This window comes from Pseudorca crassidens, chromosome 5 (genome assembly GCF_039906515.1).
Source record: "Pseudorca crassidens isolate mPseCra1 chromosome 5, mPseCra1.hap1, whole genome shotgun sequence".
Lineage (NCBI taxonomy): Eukaryota > Metazoa > Chordata > Mammalia > Artiodactyla > Delphinidae > Pseudorca > Pseudorca crassidens.
This window is the reverse complement of record NC_090300.1, coordinates 74,804,434-74,826,838: the sequence shown is the minus strand read 5'-3', so window position 1 is coordinate 74,826,838 and position 22,405 is coordinate 74,804,434. Positions and strand designations below refer to the sequence as shown.

At 41.4% G+C, this 22,405-nt stretch overlaps 1 protein-coding gene across 3 annotated transcripts in view; it reads left to right on the top strand.

Moving 5' to 3' along the window:
- The first annotated feature begins 12,515 nt into the window (after positions 1-12,515).
- ATP13A4 (ATPase 13A4) overlaps positions 12,516-22,405 on the top strand; it is a 151,431-nt gene continuing 141,541 nt past the window's right edge. For all 3 annotated transcript variants that reach the window (XM_067738441.1, XM_067738442.1, XM_067738443.1), the window contains exon 1: positions 12,516-12,825. In XM_067738441.1, the coding sequence (XP_067594542.1) occupies positions 12,763-12,825 (63 nt within the window). In that variant the 5' untranslated portion in view covers positions 12,516-12,762. The remainder of the gene's footprint in view (positions 12,826-22,405) is intronic.

Here is a 22,405-nt window from a genome sequence, read left to right as displayed (position 1 = left end):
ATGGCTCACAGGCCCAGCCACTCCGCGGCATGTGGGATCTTCCCGGACCGGGGCACAAACCCATGTCCCCTGCATTGGCAGGTGGACTCTCAACCACTGCGCCACCAGGGAAGCCCTCCAGCTTTCTTTTGATTTCCATTTGCATGGAATATCTTTTTCCATCCCCTCAGTTTCAGTCTGTACGTGTCCCTAGCTCTGAAGTGGGTCTCTTGTAGACAGCATATATACGGGTCTTGTTTTTGTATCCATTCAGTCAGTCTATGTCTTTTAGTTGGAGCATTTAATCCATTTAAGGTAATTGTCGATATGTATGTTCCTATTATCATTTTCTTAATTGTTTTTGGTTTGTGTTTGTAGGTCTTTTCCTTCTCTTGTGTTTCCTGCTTAGAGAAGTTGCTTTAACATTTGTTGTAAAGCTGGTTTGGTGGTGCTGAATTCTCTTAGCTTTTGCTTGTCTTGTGAAGGTTTTAATTTCTCTGTCAAATATGAATGAGATCCTTGTTTGGTAGAGTAATCTTGGTTGTAGGTTTTCCCCTTTCATCACTTTAAATATGTCCTGCCACTCCCTTCTGGCTTTCAGAGTTTCTGTTGAAAGATCAGCTGTTAACCTTATGCGGATTCCCTTGTATGTTAATTGTTGCTTTTCCCTTGCTGCTTTTAATATGTTTTCTTTGCATTTAATTTTTGATAGTTTGATTAATATGAGTCTTGGTGTGTTTCTCCTTGGATTTATCCTGTATTGGACTCTTTGTCCTTCCTGGACTTGACTATTTCCCTTCCCGTGTTAGGGTAGTTTTCAACTGTAATCTCTTCAAAGATCTTCTCAGAGCCTTTCTTTTTCTTTTATTCTTCTGGGACCCCTATAATTCAAATGTTGGTGCGTTTAGTGCTGTCCTAGAGGTGTCTGAGACTGGTTTGGTCTGGTGGGTGTTTACTTTGTTCATTCATCGGCTGCATATTTCTCTGTCTTCTTGTTTTGTTTAAGTTACTGTGTTTGGGGTCTCCTTTTCGCAGGCTGCAGGTTTGTAGTTCCCGTTGTTTTTGGTGTCTGCCCCCAGTGGCTGAGGTTGGTTCAGTGGCTTGTGTCGGCTTCCTGGTGGAGGGGACTGGTGCCTGTGTTCTGGTGGGTGGGGCTGGATCTTGTTTTTCTGGTGGGCAGTGCTGCGTCTTGTGGTGTGTTTTGGGGTGTCTGTGGACTTAGTAGGATTTTAGGCAGCTTCTCTGCTAATGGGTGGGGTTGTGTTCCTGTCTTGCTAGTTGTTTGGCATCGGGCGTCCAGCACCAGAGCTTGCTGGCCATTGGGTTGAGCTGGGTTTTAGCGCTGAGACAGAGATCTTTGGGAGAGCTCTTGTCGACTGTTATTATGTGGGGCTGGGAGGTTTCTGGTGGTCCAATGTCCTGAATTCAGCTCTCCAACCTCAGACTTTCAGGCCTGAACCAGGCCAGAGCACCAAGACCCTGTCAGCGACATGGCTCAGAAGAAAACGGAGGAAAAAAGAAAGGAAAAAAAATTACAAAAATAGTGAATAAAAAAATTATTAAAATAATAAGTTAAAAAATAATAATAATAAAAAAAGAAGAGAGCAACCAAACCAATAAACATATCCACCAATGATAACAAGCGCTGAAAATGAAACTAAGATAAACATAAAAATCAGAAACAAATCAGTCGCAGGCAAAAAAATCCCAAGTCTACAGTTGCTCTCAAAGTCCACTGCCTAAATTTTGGGATGACTCGTTGTCTATTCAGGTATTCCACAGATGCAGGGTACCTGAAGTTGTTTGTGGGGATTTAATCCGCTGCTCCTGAGGCTGCACAAATAAATTTCCCTTTCTTTTCTTTGTTCTCACAGCTCCTGGGGTTCAGCTTTGGATTTGGCCCCGCCTCTGCGTGTAGGTCTCCCTCAGGCATCTGTTCCTGCCCAGACAGGAGGGGGTTACAGCAGTGGCTGACCATGGGGCTCTTGCTCACTCAGGTCACAGGAAGGGAGGGGTATGGTAGTCATAATTGGAATGCAGGGTGAGCCTGTGGCAGCAGAGGCTGGTGTGAGGTTGCAACAGCCTGAGGCGTGCCGTGTGTTCTTCCGGGGAAGTTGTCCCTGGATCACGGGACCCTGGCAGTGGCGGGCTGCACAGGCTCACAGGGAGGGGGTGGTGTAGATAGTGACCTGTGCTCGCACACAGGATTCTTGGTGGCTGCAGCAGCAGTGTTAGCGTTTCACGCCCGTCTCTGAGGTCTGAGCTGATAGCCATGGCTTGCGCCCGTCTTTGGAGCTGGTTTAGGCAGTGCTCTGCCTTCTGTGGGTAAATGGGGAAGGAGTCCCCTCTCCTCACATACTCCAAAACAATGGTCTCTTGCCTCTTCAGCAGCTCCAGACTTTTTCCCAGACTCCCTCCCGGCTAGCCGTGTCACACTAGCCCCCTTCAGGCTGTGTTCATGCTGCCAACTCCAGTCCTCTCCCTGGGATCCGACCTCCAAAGCCTGAGCCTCAGCTCCCGGCCCCCACCTGCCCTGGTGGATGAGCAGACAAGCCTCTTAGGCTGGTGAGTGCTGGTTGGCACCGATCCGCTGTGCAGGAATCTCTCCGCTTTGCCTTCTGCACCCCTGTTGCTGTGCTCTCCTCCGCGGCTCCGAAGCTTCCTCCTGCCCACCCCCTGTCCCCGCCAGTGAAGGGGCTTCCTAGTGTGTGGAAACCTTTCCTCCTTCACAGCTCCCTCCCAGAGATTCAGGTCCTGTCCCTAGTCTTTCGTCTCTGTTTTTTCTTTTGCCCTACCCACGTATGTGGGGATTTTCTTGCCTTTTGGGAAGTTTGAGGTCTTCTGCCAGCATTCAGTAGGTGTTCTGTAGGAGTTGTTTCACATGTAGATGTATTTTTGTTGTATTTGTGGGGAGGAAGGTGTTCCCCACGTCTTACTCCTCTGCCATCTTGAAGGTCCCGAGGTTAAGGAATTTGTTTTAGATCACACTGATAGTAAGTGGCAAGGCAATAATTGGAGCCGAGCCACTGGACGTAAAGGATCATATGCTTTTTACTTTATTGATGTATAATTGGATTACGATAAACTGAGCACATATAAATTATAAAATATGTCAAGTGTATACCTGTGAAACCATCACCACAATCAAGGGGACTGAAGCCCTAACTCGTAACCACTAGGCAGCAGCTTCTCCCTGTTAATACTAGTCCTTCCCTTGGCTTCACTAGATCAGTGTCATTCTCATCCTGTATGCCAAGCAGTCAGATATTTGAAGATGACCCACTTGTGCTTCCTCAAGCACCGCTATGAGTTTCTGCAAATGCATTTCATGGGACATAGCTGAGTTTCTCTTATCAGCTTGTTAACCCTCCCATATGTATTTTGCCCAGGTAATTGGATATTTGGATGATTCTTCAATCTGCCAAAAGCCATGCAGCTATTGTCACAGAGTACACAGTCTGGGACCAGGCCTGTAGGTGACAGGTAGCAGTGCCCACAGCAAGGCCCAGGTAGGCAGGTCCAGTGGCCAGGGGTCAGATGTCTCTATCTTAGCCTGGCCTGCTCTGAATGCTCTCGTCCTAATAGACTGATAGCCTTCAACCAACCAATTTGTTTGTGTTTATTTTAGAAAGATTAATAAAATTATTTTATTTTATTATTTTTTTATCCTTATTGAAGTATGGTTGATTTACAATATTATATTAGTTTCAGCTGTCTAGCATAGTGGTTCTGTATTTTTATAGATTATATTCCACTTAAAGTTATTACAGAATAATGGCTGTATTTTCCTCTGCTATGCAACATATCCTTGTTGCTTATCTACTTTATACATTGCAGTTTGTATCTCTTAATCCTGTACCCCGTCTTGCCCTTCCCCGCTAAAATAAAATTATTCAATTGTCTTTTTTTCAATTTTATGTATGTATATGGAATAAATATACAAATACTATTTATAAATATGTTTTGTATTTATATATACATGTATTCCATATAAAAATTGTTTTAGGGAAGAAAAATTTCCCAAGTACAGTTATCTTCAACTTCCACTAATTTTTCCTTTAAAAATATTCTTATAATTTGTCTGACACTAGACTGGGCATGTATACTTTATCTTATTTATCCTTACAAGCACCCTGTAGAACAGAGTAGTAGTAGCATTCTATTTCACAGATGAAAAACTGAAGCTTAAGGTCATTCAGTAACTTGTCAAATTTTCCATCGCTATTACAGGGTAGACTCATGATATAAGTTGTCTGATTCTATGGCTGGAACTAATTTCAGTGCATTAAGGATTTGGGAGGTGAGTGGCTGAGGAGAACAGGAAACAGTGGCTAAAATCCCAGGTGCAAGGATTTCTTTGACTAAATACCTTCGAATACGTCACATCACACACACAAATATATATATTTTCTGCTTTTACAAAAACAGGATTAAGTTCCACATAGTGTTCTATAACTTAACTTGGAAGTTTATGTATCATAGACAGCTTGCCATGACAATAGGTCTACCTTATTTTTTATTTTCCGTTTTTAAAAAAACTAGTACAAGCCCAACATAACCCTACTTGCCAAAAGTGTAGATGCTTCCACTCCCAGAGACTCTGATTCAGTAGGTCTGGGCTGGGAGGCTGCAGGGAGTCTAGAAGAGTTCCCAGGTAAACAACAGGCACCCCTGGTAAAGAACTTCTGCTCTTGTAGGTGCCCCCTGTAGGATGAATGGGATATAAACAAACATAGCAACAACAAAGCAGGCAGCCAATGACAAGTGTCCTGGGGCCAGAGAAAGACTAAAGGGAGAAAAAGCCACTCAGTTCCCTTTGTGAGGAGAGGTACAGGGACGTTCCTGTGGCAGACGTGGGAAGAAAGTGGTGTTTCACGGGGCATTGCACAGGAGGGCAGCGACAAGACAGTGACAGCCCCCAAACACGTGTATTAGAACAGAGATCGAGCTGGAAGCTGGGCGACTTATTTTAAAGTTGCATTTGCATAGAAAACTCACTTTTTCCTCAGATAGTTAATTTGAGATGCTTGGGCGGTGTTAGTGGAGGGTTTGGGAGAGATAAAGACCTCAGCGAGCCTCCTTTGATGCCATGCTACGGAGGGGCGGGTCTGAGTACTGGGAGTGCATCCATTCCAATTTCCGCTCATGTTCCCATCAGGAAATAACACTTTCCATCACCGATTTGCTTAGTGCATTGGAAGACATATGTAAGATGAACAAATAAAAGCTCTGAACTTCATGAGGCATTCATTTCAGTCTCTTCTCCCTCCCCACATATCACTGGTTGATCCACTTGAGAGTGTCCTCCCGTCTGTGCAGGGTCTTTGTTGCTGATGAATGACGAAAGTGATAACTAGCACAAGTCATCCTAAAGTGGACATAAGGGAGGATGGTAAACAGGGAGCCCTAATAGCCAGTCCCAGTTTTGCCTCTCTGTCTCCATCTCCAGCAAGGACCTCTTCTTGATTCCCACTAGGAGGCTCAGCCCTGTTCCTGGGTCATCCCATGGCAGGGGTACCAAACCCAGCCCAGCCTCACTCTCCACCACTCAGCCCGAAGTCACACTCCCCACCAGCCTGACTGGAGGCAGTGTCCTGATTCTGCAAATTGGGCTTCTGCCTAATTCCCAAACATAAGATCCCCTGTGGGTACTACTGTTCCCAAGTTCCTGTCTGGCAGCCTGCCTCGACCCCCAGGTCCTTCCTAGTAGTAAGGACTAGCCTTTCTCTTGCCAGGCTCCTACCCGGAATTGGAACACTGCCCCAGGCCCAAAGTCTCTGGCTGGGCTTGGCCACTAGAGGACAGACTCCAGAGCCAGGTTCCTGTTTGGATTTCCAAATATCACCTGCCCCATATTCCTCAAGGCTGGACTTAACTGCTTGTTGGAAATGTTTCCACTTCTGTCTTTTCTTCTTTTTTTTTTTGGCAGTGCCACGCGGCATGTGGGATCTTAGTTCCCTGACCAGAGATCGAACCCAAGCCCCCTGCATTGGAAGCACAGAGTCCCTTCCACTTCTGTCTTATGGCCTCCCTTCTCTTGGCCAATTGCTCTCCTGAGCTGTAAGCAAAGATTGTCATAAACTTCAACTGCTAGATTGAACTTACTTTGTTAGCACCTGTAATTCCATCAGTTCCCCAAGTACAGATATTTACTCCATTGGGTGTGTCCACATCCTCTCTATTTTGCCTAAGTAGTTGGATACACCCTACAATTCAGTGATATGGCTATGACTTTATGCAATTAGTGGATTCTGCAAACATTCTATTTAAATCGAACATTCCAAATGAAATCCTCTTTTAAATATGCTAGAGAGACTGTTCAAAGAATCCTATTCTGATTCCTTTACAAAAAGTGGGTAGAAATATGGTGTAGTGTAAAGTACCTTATATAAGACAAGTTCTGTATTTGAGGCCCACCTCTCATAGACTGTGACCTCGGAAAATCATTATACAGTCTTCCTGGAACTTCTTCTTCACCTGAGAAACAGTGAAGGTAATTTAGTAATTTCTTAGGTCCAGTCTAGCTGTAACAGTCTGTGATTCGTAATAGTTATACCTTAACATGCATCGTTTTGTACATTCAAAATTTCAGGTTAGGGGACTCCCTGGCAGTCCAGTGGCTAAGACTCCACACTTCCAATGCAGGGGACGTGTGTTCGATCCCTGGTCAGGGAGCTAAGATCCCACATGTGCTGCGGTGCTGCAAAAAAAAAAAAAAAATTCAGGTTAGAAGTTCTCAAAATTAAGTACACTGGCATGAAGTTTCTGCCTGAGAATTTACTCTTTGGCTTTTGTTTTTGTAGACTGTCCTTAGTGATCTGGGATTGTCATAATAGTTGCTGAATAAAATACGCTTCACAGAAGGGAAGCTGCTTTACCTCCAGAAAGGAGCTTTTTAATTTTTATTTTTGTAAATAACAGAAAGCTATTTACAAAAAGCTTTTTTTTTTTTACAAAAGGGGGGCTCTTCTGAAGGTGGACCAATGGGCCCCCCAAAGCCACCCTAAAGAAGGTCAGAACCCAGTGCCAAGCAGGGATAGTTGAGAGCAATGCTTCTGAGCAATAGAGACAGTGTTAACCTGCTCTTTTCTTCTGTAATTAATGGGGAGGCCCTGTATCTTTATATTAGACCCTTTCATCCAGGGGTTGCTGAATGTTTCACACATGTTAATTAATTCAATGAAACTTCACATCGCCACCCTGAGGCAGGTAATTCCTCTTCCACACAACACACCTTTGCTTGCTCCAGTGTCATCCACAGATTATGCATTAATGCAGATTAGGATAATTAATAATAAAACCTTGAGTTTAGATAAAGCTCTGGAACTAAAGATCTCAAGCACTTGGCAAATAGCCAGATTTGAGGAAGGAGGACTGAAGAGGAAGTTTGAGGCAGCTCATTGCCCATGATGACAAGCAGAAACATTGTGCTCATTTCGGGTTCCACTCCATGTTGAGGACACATGACCTTGAACAGGTCTTTGTGACCCCTTTGTGACTCAGTTCCTACAGCTCTCAAGTGGGGGCAATAATACTACTCATCTTCATACTTCATAGAAATGTTTCAAGGAATAGTGTTTGTCATATGCTGTGGAGTTCTCAGATGAAAGGTGGAAATTAACATATGATGAAACATTATCACCACTTATCTTCACACTATCTAAATGGGTTAGGTATGTGAAGTAACCACATCCCCACAGTCCCAGCAGAAACCAGAAATGCCATTATTTCCATTTAGCATTTATTATATACACCCAAAGAGGTTGAGAGGTGCTCAGGGCAGGAGAGATGCTCCTGGGATAAATGAAAGCAAGTTGAGATACCAGATCAGAAAAGAGGTAGCTAATTTTTAGTTTTCTTCTTTCTTTTTCTTTTCCATTCTTATTTGAGATGGAATGTTTGAGAGGGAGTGGCTGAAGCAACATTTCCTCTTGGGCATTCCTCTCAGTTCTAAGTTATCAATATAGGTATATTATTCAGATTGCCAAGAATGGGCTCACTTGCAGGTACTCCCCTGGGCCTTTGTTTTCAGTTTCTTTGTTAGTAACATTTCCTCTATCCATCTCCATTTATCTAGGCTGGTATAGAACTCCCCACATCCATAGAGTCTTCCTGGCCTAACTTCCTACCTGAACTTCCTCTGCCACTCCTTTGTGATTAGCACGTGTTTTGGAATTCATATTTTGGTGTTTGTCTTGCTTCTTAATAGACTTAGCTCTTCCAGGGTATATTTTATTAATTTACATTCTTCATCTAGTACAAGTCTTGGCACACTGAAGTTAATTAAATAAGTGTTAAATAAATGAATGAATGGTCTCTCTCAGCAAAATGTCAAGGTTCGAATTTATACCACACCAAATCCACATCTGCTACTCTCACCATGTCGTATCACACCCTGTGAGGCACACATAGGGTAGAATAGAAATTTTGGACAGGCAAAATTAAGGGAACGAGAGACTGATTTAAATAATAAACTTTCAACTCCTTTGGGTAAATTCCAAGGAATTTCAACTCCTTTGGGTAAATTCCAAGGATCACTGAATCATATGGTAAGAGGTTTAATCTTGTGAAATATTCCCAACCTGTCTTTCAAAGTGACTGTACCATTTTGCATTCTTATCAGTAATGAGAATTCCTGTTGCTCCACACCCTTGCTGGTATTTGGTGTTGTCAGTGTTCCAGATTTTGATCATTTTAATACGTGTGTAGTGATTGCTCATTGTTATTTTAATTTGCAATTCCCTGATGACATAATCAAATGAGTTGATTATAAATAACAAACCCGAAAGATATTTACCTAAATTGTTTTCTTGGTTAATTGCTTTAGCCCTGACTATTAAATGTTGTTCCTAAACGTTTGTCCACACAAAAACCTGCACGTGAATGTTTATAGCAGCCTTTTTCATAGTGCCCAAAACTTGGAAGCAACCAAGATGTCTTTCAGTAGGTGAATGGATAAATAAACTGTGGTGCATCTAGACAATGGAGAATTATTCAACTCTAAAAAGAAATGAGCTATCAAACAAGGAAAAGACAAGAAGAAACTTAAGTGCATATTACTAAGCGAAAGAAGTCAATCTGAAAAGGCAACATACTGTATGACTCCAACTACATGACATTCTAAAAGCCAACAATATATGGAGACAGTAAAAGAATCAGTGACTGCCATGGGTCATGGGAGAGTTAGGGATGGATGGGGGAGCAGAGAGAATTTTTAGGGCAGTGAAACTGCCCTATACGATACTACAGTGGTTGAAACCCACAGAATGGACAACACGAAAAGTGAACTCCAATGTAAACTGTGGACTTTGAGTAAAAATGACGTGTCAATCAATGTAGGTTCAATTGTTAACAAATATACCATTCTGGCGGGGGATGCCGATGGGGTAGGAAGGATGTGTGTTTTTAAAGAGTATATGGAAAATCTCTGTACCTTCTGCTCAATTTTGGTGTGAACCTAAAAGTGCTCTAAAAAAAAGTCTATTGAAATTTATTTAATAGTAACATTTACTTAATAAATAATAATTAACTTTCAAACAATGCTCTAAAGGGAAGTAGAAGATTTAACTTAGAGGGTTCAAAGAAACCGTCTATATACACATAATATTGTTTAGAAAGACTGGGTTACTTTAGAACTTGCTTGTGCAATGATCTGTATAATATTTAAGCACATCCTGATCCGTAAAAAGATGCACATTTATATCAGTTTGTCTTCACTGACATCATCGCTTATTGTATTAAGCCCAGACTCAGGCCTCAAATTCAAGACTTCCGTGTAATGATCTTGATCTCTATTTCCTGCCATATCTCACTCCCTTATTCCTTCACACACACCCTGGCTGCAGCAAAGGTGATGGACTTATTCTGGACCAGCCCCTGTGTTCCTCCTTCTGATGGCTCCCTTGCTTTAGATGCTCTCTCCTATGGCCCACTTCCAGTGTAGGCCCCAGCACTCCACCTACTGAAGTCTTCTCTGTCTGTTTTCAAGGCCCTTCTCAAATGCTCCCTTCACAAAGAGGCTCTCCTGGTCATATAGATGTAACATCCCTCACAGCACTTTGATTATGCCAAATGAACCTACAGTAGCCGTGTTAGCCTAGTAACTAGGATCACGGACTGGGAGAGCTGCATTGCCATGGCCAAATGCTCACTCTTCACTAATTATTTTCTGTGCTGGTGTTTCCATGTCTGCTAAGTGGGGAGGATAATAATACTACTGACTACAGAAGCCATTGTAAGGATTGTGAATGTGTGTGTAAAATGCTCAGAATAGTGCCTGGTATATGCACATGTTCTGTAAATGTTTGCTTTTCCGTGGAATCTAGCTCTGTTTCTGGGTACACTCATGCTTGCGGACTCACAGTGCTGAACGAGGAAGGAGACTGCCCAGAAGCCGTGTGGCTGTAGAGGCACTTGGACATTTTACCATTAGAACTTTTGGAGAGAGGTGAGGAAACACTGTTCCAAAGTCCTCATTCTCCTGGACCATGCTGTTGAAATGATTTTCTATTGGTTCCTAGTTTTCATAAACATTTTTTACGTTCCTGGGGACTGATTTTGCTATTCAAGTTTGGCTTAAATACTGTTATGGCGTAACCAGATCTGTTTAATGAGGTGAGTTCATGTGCGGTTTTCCCTGAGATTCTTAATAAATTACACACTCATCTTAACCCCACAGTGGTGCAGGAATTGCCAAGTTTATTCAGGAACCCAGCCAGAAGGAAACAATGCGGGAATTACCAGTTATAGACAATAGAATGAAACGCTTCTTTCTCACTTGCCGACTAGCACTGGTATAGTTTTACCACTTCACATACGAACATTCCTCAATCCCCATAAGTTGAGATAAAGTTTAAAATCTTCTTATTTCGCTATTTTCTCTGCTAAATATTTAAATGATTCTTGTTAGAGCTCTAAAATGTTACTTTTTTTGAGACATAATTTTTTATTGAGATATAATTCACATTCATAAAATCTACCCTTTTAAAAAGTATACAATTCAGTGAGTTTTAGTATATTCACAAAGTTTGGCTGCCATAACCACTATCTAATTCCAGAACATTTTCATCCCCCTAAAAAGAGACCTCATACTCCTCATATTTTGATCTTGTGATAAAATGGTTATTTACGTGGCTAAGTGTGCTGATAAGTTTTAGAAATTCAGAGAACCGCATGTATGTATAATATAGTAATTAATATTACAGTAGGTTACTTTTTAATGTTTATCTTAGTTATACTTTACCATTTGCTCAATGTTTTACACACACACACACACACACACACACACACTTACTTTAGTCTTGGTCTTGTTAGGGTTTTTCATATCAGGTTGGGAATATCAGTGCCAACATTTGTGCATAGCTTGAAGGAGAGGGAGTGGACACAGTGAAGGTATAACTCTCCTTTATTGAATACACGCTGTTTCCCGGGCACTATCCCTCATATAACAGTTTTAGGAGGTAAGTTCTATTATCATCTTTATTTTACATGTGAGCAGATGGAGACTTCTAGAGCTTATGAAACTTGTTATCACCAGGTGGCATAACTAGGAAAGTCCAAATCTGAACCCAGTCCCTCCAAATTCAGAGCACATGCCCTTAAAAACTGTGCTCCACTGACTGCTGTTAAATTGGATGCTTAGTTTAATTATAACAACAGCCCTTGATCAGAGCTGTACGATACATTTCCCCAAGCCCTCATTCAATTCCTCCAATTACTGGATGAGAAGAGCCAGTTCTTGCAGGTTAAATGATCACATGGCGAGGCCAGCGCAGATAAGCAGCTGGATTTTTTTTTTTTTTTCCCAGAGCGGATATGGATGTGTGTTCCCCTCCACCATTCTGGGACTTCTGACAGTTATCTTAGACGTCTGTTCCAGCTCTCATAATAACTAACCGCATTTTATCACACTTGTTTGCATATCTGAATCTCTACATCAGTCTGAGGGTGGCAAATATGACTTGATTTATATATGTAGTCCCTGTGCTCAAATAATGTGACTTGAATGAATGTGTGAAAAAATTAAAAAATGAGTCTAGACTCCTTAAGAGTTTAACCACCAGTATTTAGTGAGAGGAGACTACACAGAATAGCTTGTTTACACTTTTGTCTTTTTTCTGCAAGTTTCTCAAAAAAGTAAACAATTCCACATACACATTAAGTGGAATGTGTTTTGCACACAGAGGAATGTGATTTCAAATACCTTTTGAAGAGGATTAGTCACAATTTGTACCTTTGGTAAGCAAAATGAATGAGGATCCTATTAAAAGCCGATGGATTAGGGCTTTCATTAATCAAATAAATTCTGCAGCTCTGTTAGCCTCCTTCCCACCCCAGTTCCTTGTGAATAAATCTGGGAGTCCTTGTGCCTGCTCCCCACTCCTCAGAGAGGTCCTGCCAACTCTGCATTGTCCTGCTGGATTTGCAGTCAGATGTCTTCTGCTGGCAGGCACTGTGCAGGCAATGAGTTCTTTCCCTGTATGTTGGGCACAAAAAGATCAGCATGGGAGCAGCAGCCTCCTTTGGGACAGCTGCTCAGAGAGAATGCAGTTAGCCAGGAGCCTGCAGAAATTCCTCCAAGCAGAGGGTGGCTCGTAGGAGGAGTTCAGTTTGCTAAGTAAGTACTGTCATTTGCTGAAAGAAGGTGTGTGCTCCAGAGGGAGTTTTAACCTGGAGGATCATTAAGTCTTTCAGTCAGCTGGTGAGCGGCGGTGGCTGGGCAAGTTCAGTTCGTCCTGGACGCATCTGCTGCAGAAGGTCAGGGAGGAGTGGAATCACTTTTCCATGGGGGACCACTTTGAGAAGGGCCAGCAAGCTTTGCTCAATGAAGGAGAAGAGAATGAGATGGTAAGATTCTAGCCACATTCCCCCTCTTTCCATTCCCACTCCCCAGCCTCCAATACTCACACGCACACACACACACACACACTCATACACACGCACACGCGCACACTCATACATACACACACTCATACACACACTTTTCTCTGTGATTTGATTCTGGCATTATGTGAGAAAAGGTAATGTTCAAGAAATCTTTCTTTCTCATAAATGTAACCTCTGACAGCAGAAATTTGCTAGGATGGAAAATATTGTATTCGTTTTATCAAGAATGTTTTGAAGTAAAATTGAAAGGGAGAGAAGTACAATGCCCCTTCATGATATGTTTTTGAGACTTATCAGTATAGCAAGTTCTGTTCAAAACGTCTAATAATTTCAGCAAATCCCTAATGTTGGGAGCAGCGTATTCCCTGATAGGAAGAAGTAGCAAATCTACAGCGAAGTAGGAGGGGAGCTGGGGTTCTGACCTTCTTCTCTGCTCACATATCTGTGTTCACAAAGACTGTTGGACAGGGAAAACATATACAATATTAACAGTTATCAGCCTACATGCATTTCTCTTTACTTCTAGAATTTTACTTGTAGCTCCCTACATACAGATTGGTTTCAGAAAAATTTCTGGAGTTCACTGTCTCTTTTAATTTAGATGTGTTCCCATCTGAGAAACTGTCGGAAAAATCAAAGATGATTCTTATGCTCTTGCTGAAATTAAAGCTGTATTTCTCAATTACAATATAATCAAGAGAGAGTTAGGAATGTGTACTTCTGTTAATAAGACTGTTCTGCTAATTGTGTAAGCGTAGACTTTTATGCCAGTAATGGTGTAATTAAAATGTTAAAATGTGAAGCTCTCATTCTACAGTAACATTTTTATCTTCCTGGAATTAATATATAAATAACAAACCCAAAAGATATTTACTTAAAATGTTTTCTTGGTTAGTTGCTTTAGCCCTGGCTATTAAATTCTTTGTTTCTGAACTGGTCTTTCAAGTCTAATCTGCTTACCTGTTCCTATAGCAACAACATTTTTTTGGACCTTCAAGAGTAGATGCCTTCTGCTATCAAAGCTGAAAAAATTATAAAGGAATCAAAGTCACCCAAGTTTATGTGACTTTCTTAACCATCTCCTTACTTCTTTTGGGTTTGACCACCAAATGACAGTTGCCTTTAGGCCCTACACAGATGTCACCAGAAATGACCTTCTGACCCACGTTGGATATCATCCTTATTTCTCCAGAGTGTTTTCTCTATATGAAGAGAATTAAGAGAATTCTCTATATTAAGTTGAAAATTTGATCCTCATCTTGAATATTCTTCACCAGAAGGCAGAGTCTCCTTCTCTCTACTGGTTTTTTAAATTCTCCCTCAAATCCTCAGATGGAAACACACCTACTCTTTTCCTCCACACTCAATTTTTCTCTTCCACAATTTGTCATTCAAGAGTCATGAAGAATCATCTACTTTCTGTCAAGGCTTTCCTAGTTCAAGGGAAACTACTACCCCTGCTTTAGCCTACGTATCCTAGTGAAGCAGTGGTTAATAATTCATCTTCATAATAGCATCACCCAGTCAATGCATCAGAGTGTCAGCTTAGTATTGCATGCAGCTGAAAGCCCAGTTAGGAGAGGGCCTTTGACAAGGAAAGGACGCTGTGTTTTCTGGAGATGAGTCATCTGGCCGGTAGTCTCGGTTGAGGTGCAGCAATTAGTATGCACTCTTGAGCTCTCCATCCTGCTCTGCCTGGAGAAACCTGGCCACCTGCCTGTTGCTGTGTCTGACACTTTGTCCCTTTTAAACTCGTTACTCCATTCCCTTCCCCCAGAGCAGTAACCTTCAAAAATTAGCAGGATATCTTAAATGTATGCCACGTATATTTAGAAATTTTTAGTTTACCGATAGTTTCTTGCCTACTAGCTAACTTGGTTTTCACTACACCCTGTGAGGCAGGTGCTATGCTTCCCACCTGAAAGAGGAGAAAACTGATACACTGAGAATTTGCTCATCTAAGGTTACATCAACCATGAAGACCAGGAGCCGAGACGCCACATAGGTTAAGTTGGTAGACCTGAACATAGCCTCCTGTTGCCTTCTTCAGCTTTTGCAGAGGATATAGCACTCTTAATAGGAGAACACACTTCCTCCCTGATAAAACAAAGCTTAGATCCATCTCATCCGCTTAGATTTCCCAGGATCTCTTGTTGTACATGATTTGTATTTCCTGAGTCAGTCTATCTTGTTTGGCCTCAACGTTAATCCCTTTTAGCAAATCAAGATTGTCTAGAAATGTGTCACACCAAAGTGTTTACAGTTTCTTGCTTTCTAATATACACTCTTTGGACCTTTGCAGAAGTCATTCCTCCGATGATAGAAATGACTGCAAGTTTCAAGAGAAAACAGCATTCTAGGGTTTAGCCCTCATGTCAAATAAAGAACAGAATATTTCCGTGCCTAATGATGCCTGGGACTATCTTCCACTCTAAAACTAATAAAACAGGAACGAAAGAGACACTCTAGGTGACCTGAAAGTAATATCCTTAAGTGCAAAATGAGATAGGAGCCAATGGAAGAAAGAACTTGTTAGGAGGACAAGGCAGGAAAGAGGAGAAAGTGACCGTCTGAGAAGGTTCACCCAGATGACTGCCTCTGAAAGGCCTCAAAGAGGAGACCGTCTCCCAGACAGCACCATAATGGGACCAGAGAGCAGGCTCTCACTAGCTTTAGGCTAGCCACTTGCCTGCTCTAGCCTCAGTTCTTGTAGCTGTAAAATGGGAGTTGTCCTCCTTACTTCACCTGTCTCACAGGGCTCTTATGAGGATCAACTAAGACAGTCTATGTGCAATTGTCTGAAGAAGTATAAAATTCTGGAGAAGCATAAGCTGAGGTCTATGCAAAGATAGGAGTGAGGGCTTCAGCAATTACAAATGAACGAATACTACCCTGCCCACCCAACCCCCATGAGGTTATCTCTTCTCATTAAATAACGATAAGTGAGGAATATATACTTTTATTCACAAGCTATAGAGACCATTTATAAATGGAGAGGAGCTGAGTTACTTTATAACCTGCTTTGTAGTGCTTACTGTGGAAAACACCTACCGGTCATAGGACTCAGTGTCCTTATTTGTAGAGGGAGAGTGTAAGATGGGCTGGGAGCGCAAATTCCTTTGTATTCAGATGTTGCATATTTATATTTTGAAAGGCCTTAGAAACACTGAGTGCTCATCTCCTTATACCATGACTGAATAAAGGTATGATTTAATTGATTCAAATTTTACTCACCATTATCTTTAGTTATACTCTAATGAAATCAGACTCCTTTTCGGGGAAGTGTTTTGTTACAGCCAGACTTATTTTAAAAGTTGTGTTCTCTGATTTCTTTCTTTCCTAGATTTTAGCAAATAAGAAAGAAAAAAAAAAACCTTGAAAATTTTTTCTGATTATAAAGGTAACATATGTTTACTATAAAAATATTGAAATGACATATAAAGGTCTAAAGAATGAAGTAAATATGATTCATGAACTTTCCACCCAGACATGATCAATATTATTAGATTGGTGACTCTCCTTCCAGACTTATAAAAAATGCATATACAAAACATCACCTTCTAATATTTTACTGCATTTTAATATTATCTATACTCACAATTATTTGTATCTGTTGTATCCATATCATGGAAATACTACATAATGGTATGTTACTGTACATCTCTTCCCAACTCTGCATTCAGTGATGTCACATTAGTAGCTTGAAATGAATAATGTTGGGAGTATTTATGCCACAGAAATCGGTAAGTGCTACAGAGAACTTCTACCTGCCCCACCTGAAGGCTTGCTGTTAAATACCTACCAGCACACCACAGCACATATTATTTCTTCAAGACTTCCCCTTTTACCCCCATACATGTCTGAATAGAAGAAGAATATTGTGTTTGGGTATCACCCATTTATTTGCACTATGCACCAGCCCAAAACAAAAGACAATCAATCACAATCTATTCTTAAAAGAATGTGCACCACCTATTTACAAATACGTAGTTTTTTTTAAACAAAAAATGGAGTCATTCCATTTATACTCTTTTTTAAAGCTAGCTTTTCATTACACTTAAAATATATTAGGGACATATTTTCCTTTTGACATTTACAGCTCCACATAACCATTTTAATATTTAAATTGTGTTTGGATGGACTGTGCTATACTAAGCAAATCTCTCATGTTACTCACTTACATCATTTCTAAATTTTTTTGGCTGTGATGGACAACTTTGTGCATGTGTTTTAAAATATTTATCAGATCATTTCCTTAGGATAAAGTCCTAGAAAAAGCACTGCTGCAGTAAAGGGGATGTGTGTTTTAAATTTTGATTGATACATTGCCCTACATTGCCCAACTTGCCCTCCCTAAGATTGCGGTTGTACAAAAATATACTCTGACTGGCAGTCTGTTTTTGAGAATACTTGATTTCTCTACCATACTTGCCCATGTTGAGCATTATCAGTATTTTTGACTTTGGCTCATCTGGAATGTGAAAATGATATTTTATGGCGGAATTATTTTTCATTTCCTTAATTTGAAATTGATCACATCGCTATATGTTTCTTAACATTTTTTCTTTACTAGAATATATGAATGCTACCACTGATGTTATATCAACCAGTAGACTGGGTAACTAAAAACTAGTGAATGTGGAAAAGCAAGAGAAACTCTTTTTGAACTTCCAAGTCATTTGTGGGAACAGCAAGAAGTTAGTGCCACGGGCACATAATATAGCAGCAGGGTGGTGTGTGGCCTTTGCCACATGGGAAGTCCTGTTGCGCCTTCAGCGTGAGCTAGGGGCATCTGTCCCCTGAAATTATTTGGCTCACTTTGATAGCTGGTGTTGGCCTTTTCTTCCCTAACACCAGGGAGCGAAAGCACCTCCCCCACCTCAATAGCTACTTATTTATTATGCTCCATGAGCACCTCCGAGTTGGTTGCCAATGTTAACTAGTGAACCCACAGATCTCATAGTGGAGGAATTGTGTTCGGACTGAGACATTTTGTCAGTTGAAATGTTCAGGAAGCTGGGCCACTGGCCAAGTCTAGGGTCTTTATTCTTGATTCATTGCTGCAGAACTCCCATGAAGTCAACTCATCTTTGATTGAAACTCTTGAAAAGTACGATTTAATGGCTTCTTGAGAAGAGGGACCCTGCTTGTTTCACCTTTCTATGGCCTCCTTCTCCCCTTTCCCGCTCCCCCCCAGAATTTAGCACAGTTCTTGGCACAGACACTCAGGGCATATCCGATGGCACAATTGCAAGCCCCATTAACCTGCAATTTTGCATTCTGAGAAGAACAAGGAGGTAGCAAGGCTCAAAGGCTGCAACAGTTTGAGAAATTTAAAGAGAAACCTAGGAAATTTTATGTTATTTATTGGGGATTGTCAGTCATCTTATGAATTTATCAATTGACTGCTCTCTCCCTCAGGCATAAACAAAGCTTATTCTTCAGAGTTAATTAGCCATGCTACACTATTTTTCTGTGAGATACCTTATTCTACCTTTTCATCTGTTCACGTATAAACTCAACAAATATTTACCAAACCCTTTCTCTGTGCCAGGAGTCCTCTGTGCTAACCAAAGAGGGTTTCGAGTGAATAGCAAACAGTTTCTGTTTTCAAGGATTTCACAGTAGAGTCGGCAGGACCGAGTATGTAATTTGTGGGGTCCAGTGCAAAATGAAAATGAGGTGTCCCTGGTTCAAGAATTATTAAGAACTTCAAGATCACTATAGCAGAGCATCCTTCCAAAAGCAGGGCCTTGTGTGACTGCACAAGCCACACGCTCATGAAGCTGTCCTACAATTGGGGGGACCAGGGATGCAAATGTAATGAAAGTGTGCTGAAATAGGTATCATTGTGGGACTTACGCATACAGAGCTGTGGGAGCACAGAAGAAGTAGCAACTCTGGCAAAGAACACTCCAAGGGGGAAGATGACATTTAATTTCCCTGGAGGGGTAGGTGAAGGCCAGCCTTTGAAGGACTGTGTAAGACATCCTAATGAGTACACATTTTATCTTTTCCAATGATTCCCAAGCATTGGTCCATGAAAAAACCGTACCAGAATCAAGTTGGGGAGTACAATAAAATAGATTCCTAGGCCCCCATTCCAGGCCTACTGAATTAGAATCTTTGACTGTTGAGTTGGACTTGGTCAGAAAGATGTAATGCCAACCTGATGGACGCAATGGGGAAGCTACTGAAAAATTTGAAACAGGGAATGATATGGTAGGATTTGCCTTTCCAAAGGATGTTACATCAGGGGATGAGGAAGTTTGGTTGGAGGAGGCAAGACAAGGAAGGAGTGTTTGAAAGAGTCCAGGTGAGAGATTCAGGATGCTGAGTGGAGACTGGATATAAGAGATATTTAAAAATTAGAATTAAAAAGACTTCATGATCCGTAGACTGTGGTATAAGAGAGAAGGGGTGAGCAGGATGAGTAATTATTAAGGAAGTCTTTAAGGTTCCTACTTTGTCCGATGGGAGAGGATGATGCTACCACTTAATCCCATAGGGAAAAGTAGGAACAGGTTGGGAGCGGGAATGGCAATAGTCACAGCAAATACTCATATGGCGGTTGATCTGGACTAAGAACTTTACATATAGTAACTTTTTTAACCCTCTCAACAATTCTAGGAGGGATGAGCATCTCTCTTCTACAAATGAGGCAACTGAGGCACAGAGAGATTAAATGACATGCACAGGTTCATCTGGCTAAGTAAATGGAAGGCTATAGCCTAAGTTTGTGCTGTAAACATGATAATTTACTGCCTCTTGGTTTTGCTTAATTTTGGATGCACTACTTTAGTTGTTGATGGTTGCAAAACAGCAGGGCATAATCGAAAAAACCACAACATTAAGAGTCTGGAGACCAGCACTGTGGTGTTGACTCTGCCATTATTAAAGTAGATCGTGGTCACCTCTCTTTGATTTCACCTCATTTACAAGATGGAGATAATAATACCTTACTGGTTTGAGCCAGAGACCAATGCAGATGGTTTCTTGGTGTACTCTCCAGTACATATACAAAATATGGTTTAAAAAGTTTTAAAACAGGTGGATACAATCTCTGTGAAACATCTTAAGAAATTTAAGTGATACTCTTGATTTTTTCAAAGTGCTGTGAGATTTTTTTAGTCATGGAAAGGCGAACATATCTGGAGACATTACATTAAGTGGGAGATGGAAATTGATGGCAGTTGCTGTATGAATTACTCAATGAATAAAGGAATAAGGAGTAAATCTATTCATAAATAATTAACCGTGCTAAACCCTACAGCTCCCTCAGGCCCACAGAAGACACAGAGCACAGGAACTTAGCCTTCAAAAGAATTGGTGATTTGGTGATATGTCCAGAGGAAATTCATTCCTGGGCACCAGTTTCAAGACTCTGTGACTACGTCAAAGCCTCTTGAAGACTAGCCAGAGTAAGACCATCTATCTAAATGGGCTACAGCTATTTCTAGATGCCCATCATGTAAACCTTGGTGAGTTGCCTGAAACCACAGCTGGGTAGAGTTGGAAGGCAGCTCAGAACATCGCCTCCTCAAATCCGTCCTCACCCTGAGGCTACTTTTATGTACAATGAGCACAGTTATGCCCTAGATGCCCCCTCAGAAAAAGAACAGGAGGAGGCCCAAATGTATTGGGTGATTTCCAGAGAAATATTATGTCCCTCAGGCCAGAACACTTTCTGATTTTAGTGGTTGCACACACAGGGCTCTGGCTGAGACTATAATCACCTTAGCATTTCCAGAATCTTCTTGGGGGAACCATGGCTGCAGGATTTTGAATCTCTGGTACTCCAGTCTCAGGATCAGTACAAAGAAAGGTGAGGAAAGGTCAATTTTTGAGGCCAGGTCAAAAACAAAAGCATCCAAGAATGCAGTTTGGGTAGATAAGTGGTTCCTTCTACTTGCTTTTAATGAAAGAATAAGGTTGAATTTTATGGCATACATTTACCTTCAAGTTTTCTCTCCTTCAGCTTGGAATCACCAAGCATGATAAGGATCTTTCAGCTTGGAGGCCACGTCACCCTGTGCAGGTCGTTCCTTTAGTCAATTCCAAGAGACAATTTTTTACTTTCCATTTTCTTTTATCACCAAAATGTGGTCTTCTTGCTCTTCCCAGAATATATTATATACTTTCTCTGTCAGGGTGGTATCGTCACCCTAATATCTGGCCATCAGAGCCCTGCCCCTCCATCAGAACTCATCTCAAATCTGACTTCCTTCTTTAAGCCATCTGGGAGCCCCTGGGTCACACTTGGTCCCTTCCTTGTCTAGAGTGGATTTGAATGCCTACTATAGCAATTTTCACTGGGTTCTGTAGTAGAGTCATGTGTTTATCTTTCTCCCCCAACAGATTGCGAGTTGGTAGGGGCGGGTACTGCATCTTATTTCATGTCTATATCTCACACATAACACTGAAGTTACTTAATATATTTCTGATAAGATAGATTGAAGATTTTATGCAAATATTACAAGAGTTTTCCTCTTCTTTCCTGACTCAATTGAGTTGTTAATCTGAATTTTACAAAAACAAGTACTGAGAAATTATATAATCTGTCCAGATCTGAAAGCTAAGAAGCAGCAAAAACAGATCTTGAACCTTGGCAGGTTGATTCCAAATCTCCTGCTCTAACTCCAATAGTTTCCTGGCTACTATTACTGCTACCACCCCTACTAATACCACTATCTCTACTACTACTATCATTACCCACGACTATCACCACTACTACCACCACCACTACTACAGCTACAAAATAAGCCCAACACAGTGTGTATTAGTTTAGCAGCTATGTTATACTTAGGGCTCATTTTGAGTTTGTGAGAAGCAAAACCTCTGGGTCTCTTTTGTAAAAGTCATAGCTTTCTGATCTTTGGGGCATAAAAGTGAACAAGGGCACAGGTACTGGAATCAGGTCACCCGGATTCCCCTTCAGTTTTCAGCCATCCGTGCCTGCCTGCATTACAGAAGTGGCCTCTCTTCATGTTCTTGTCCCTCCACCAGTGTGTCCTCCTTGGCTTGCTACTCAGTGCTAGGCTTCTAGTAGGGGCAGAGAAGGTAATCCTAGCCAGTCCTTTTGTGTTTGGACTTCAGGGAGTGGTTCCTTGTCAATACTCCTGTTCATCCTCTCCGTGGTAGCCACCTCTGTCTTCTATCTGTCAGTGGTCTGAGATGGGAGTTTCCTGCCCCTCCGATCACAGTTTCTTGAGCATGATTTTGTAGAATCCTGGTTTCAGGATGGTAAGTGGTAGAGGATTTTTGCTTCCGTTCTTCATCCAGCACCAATGGAGTTTTGCTTGCATCAGAGAGGATTTCCTACTTGGAAGTAACTGAGCAGTGTCAAATTGGTCATATGGTACTGATTTTAGTCCCAAACTTCACATGCAGCCTTCTGATAACTCCAGGATTACATATCCCCAGATACTAAGCCAGTGGAAGAAACAATTTGTCTTTCTTTCAATAGTCTCAGTAAAATAGATGAGCAAAACAGACTCATCTTTTCTCACTGGCTCTGATTGGATCATCTCCCGTTTTCAAA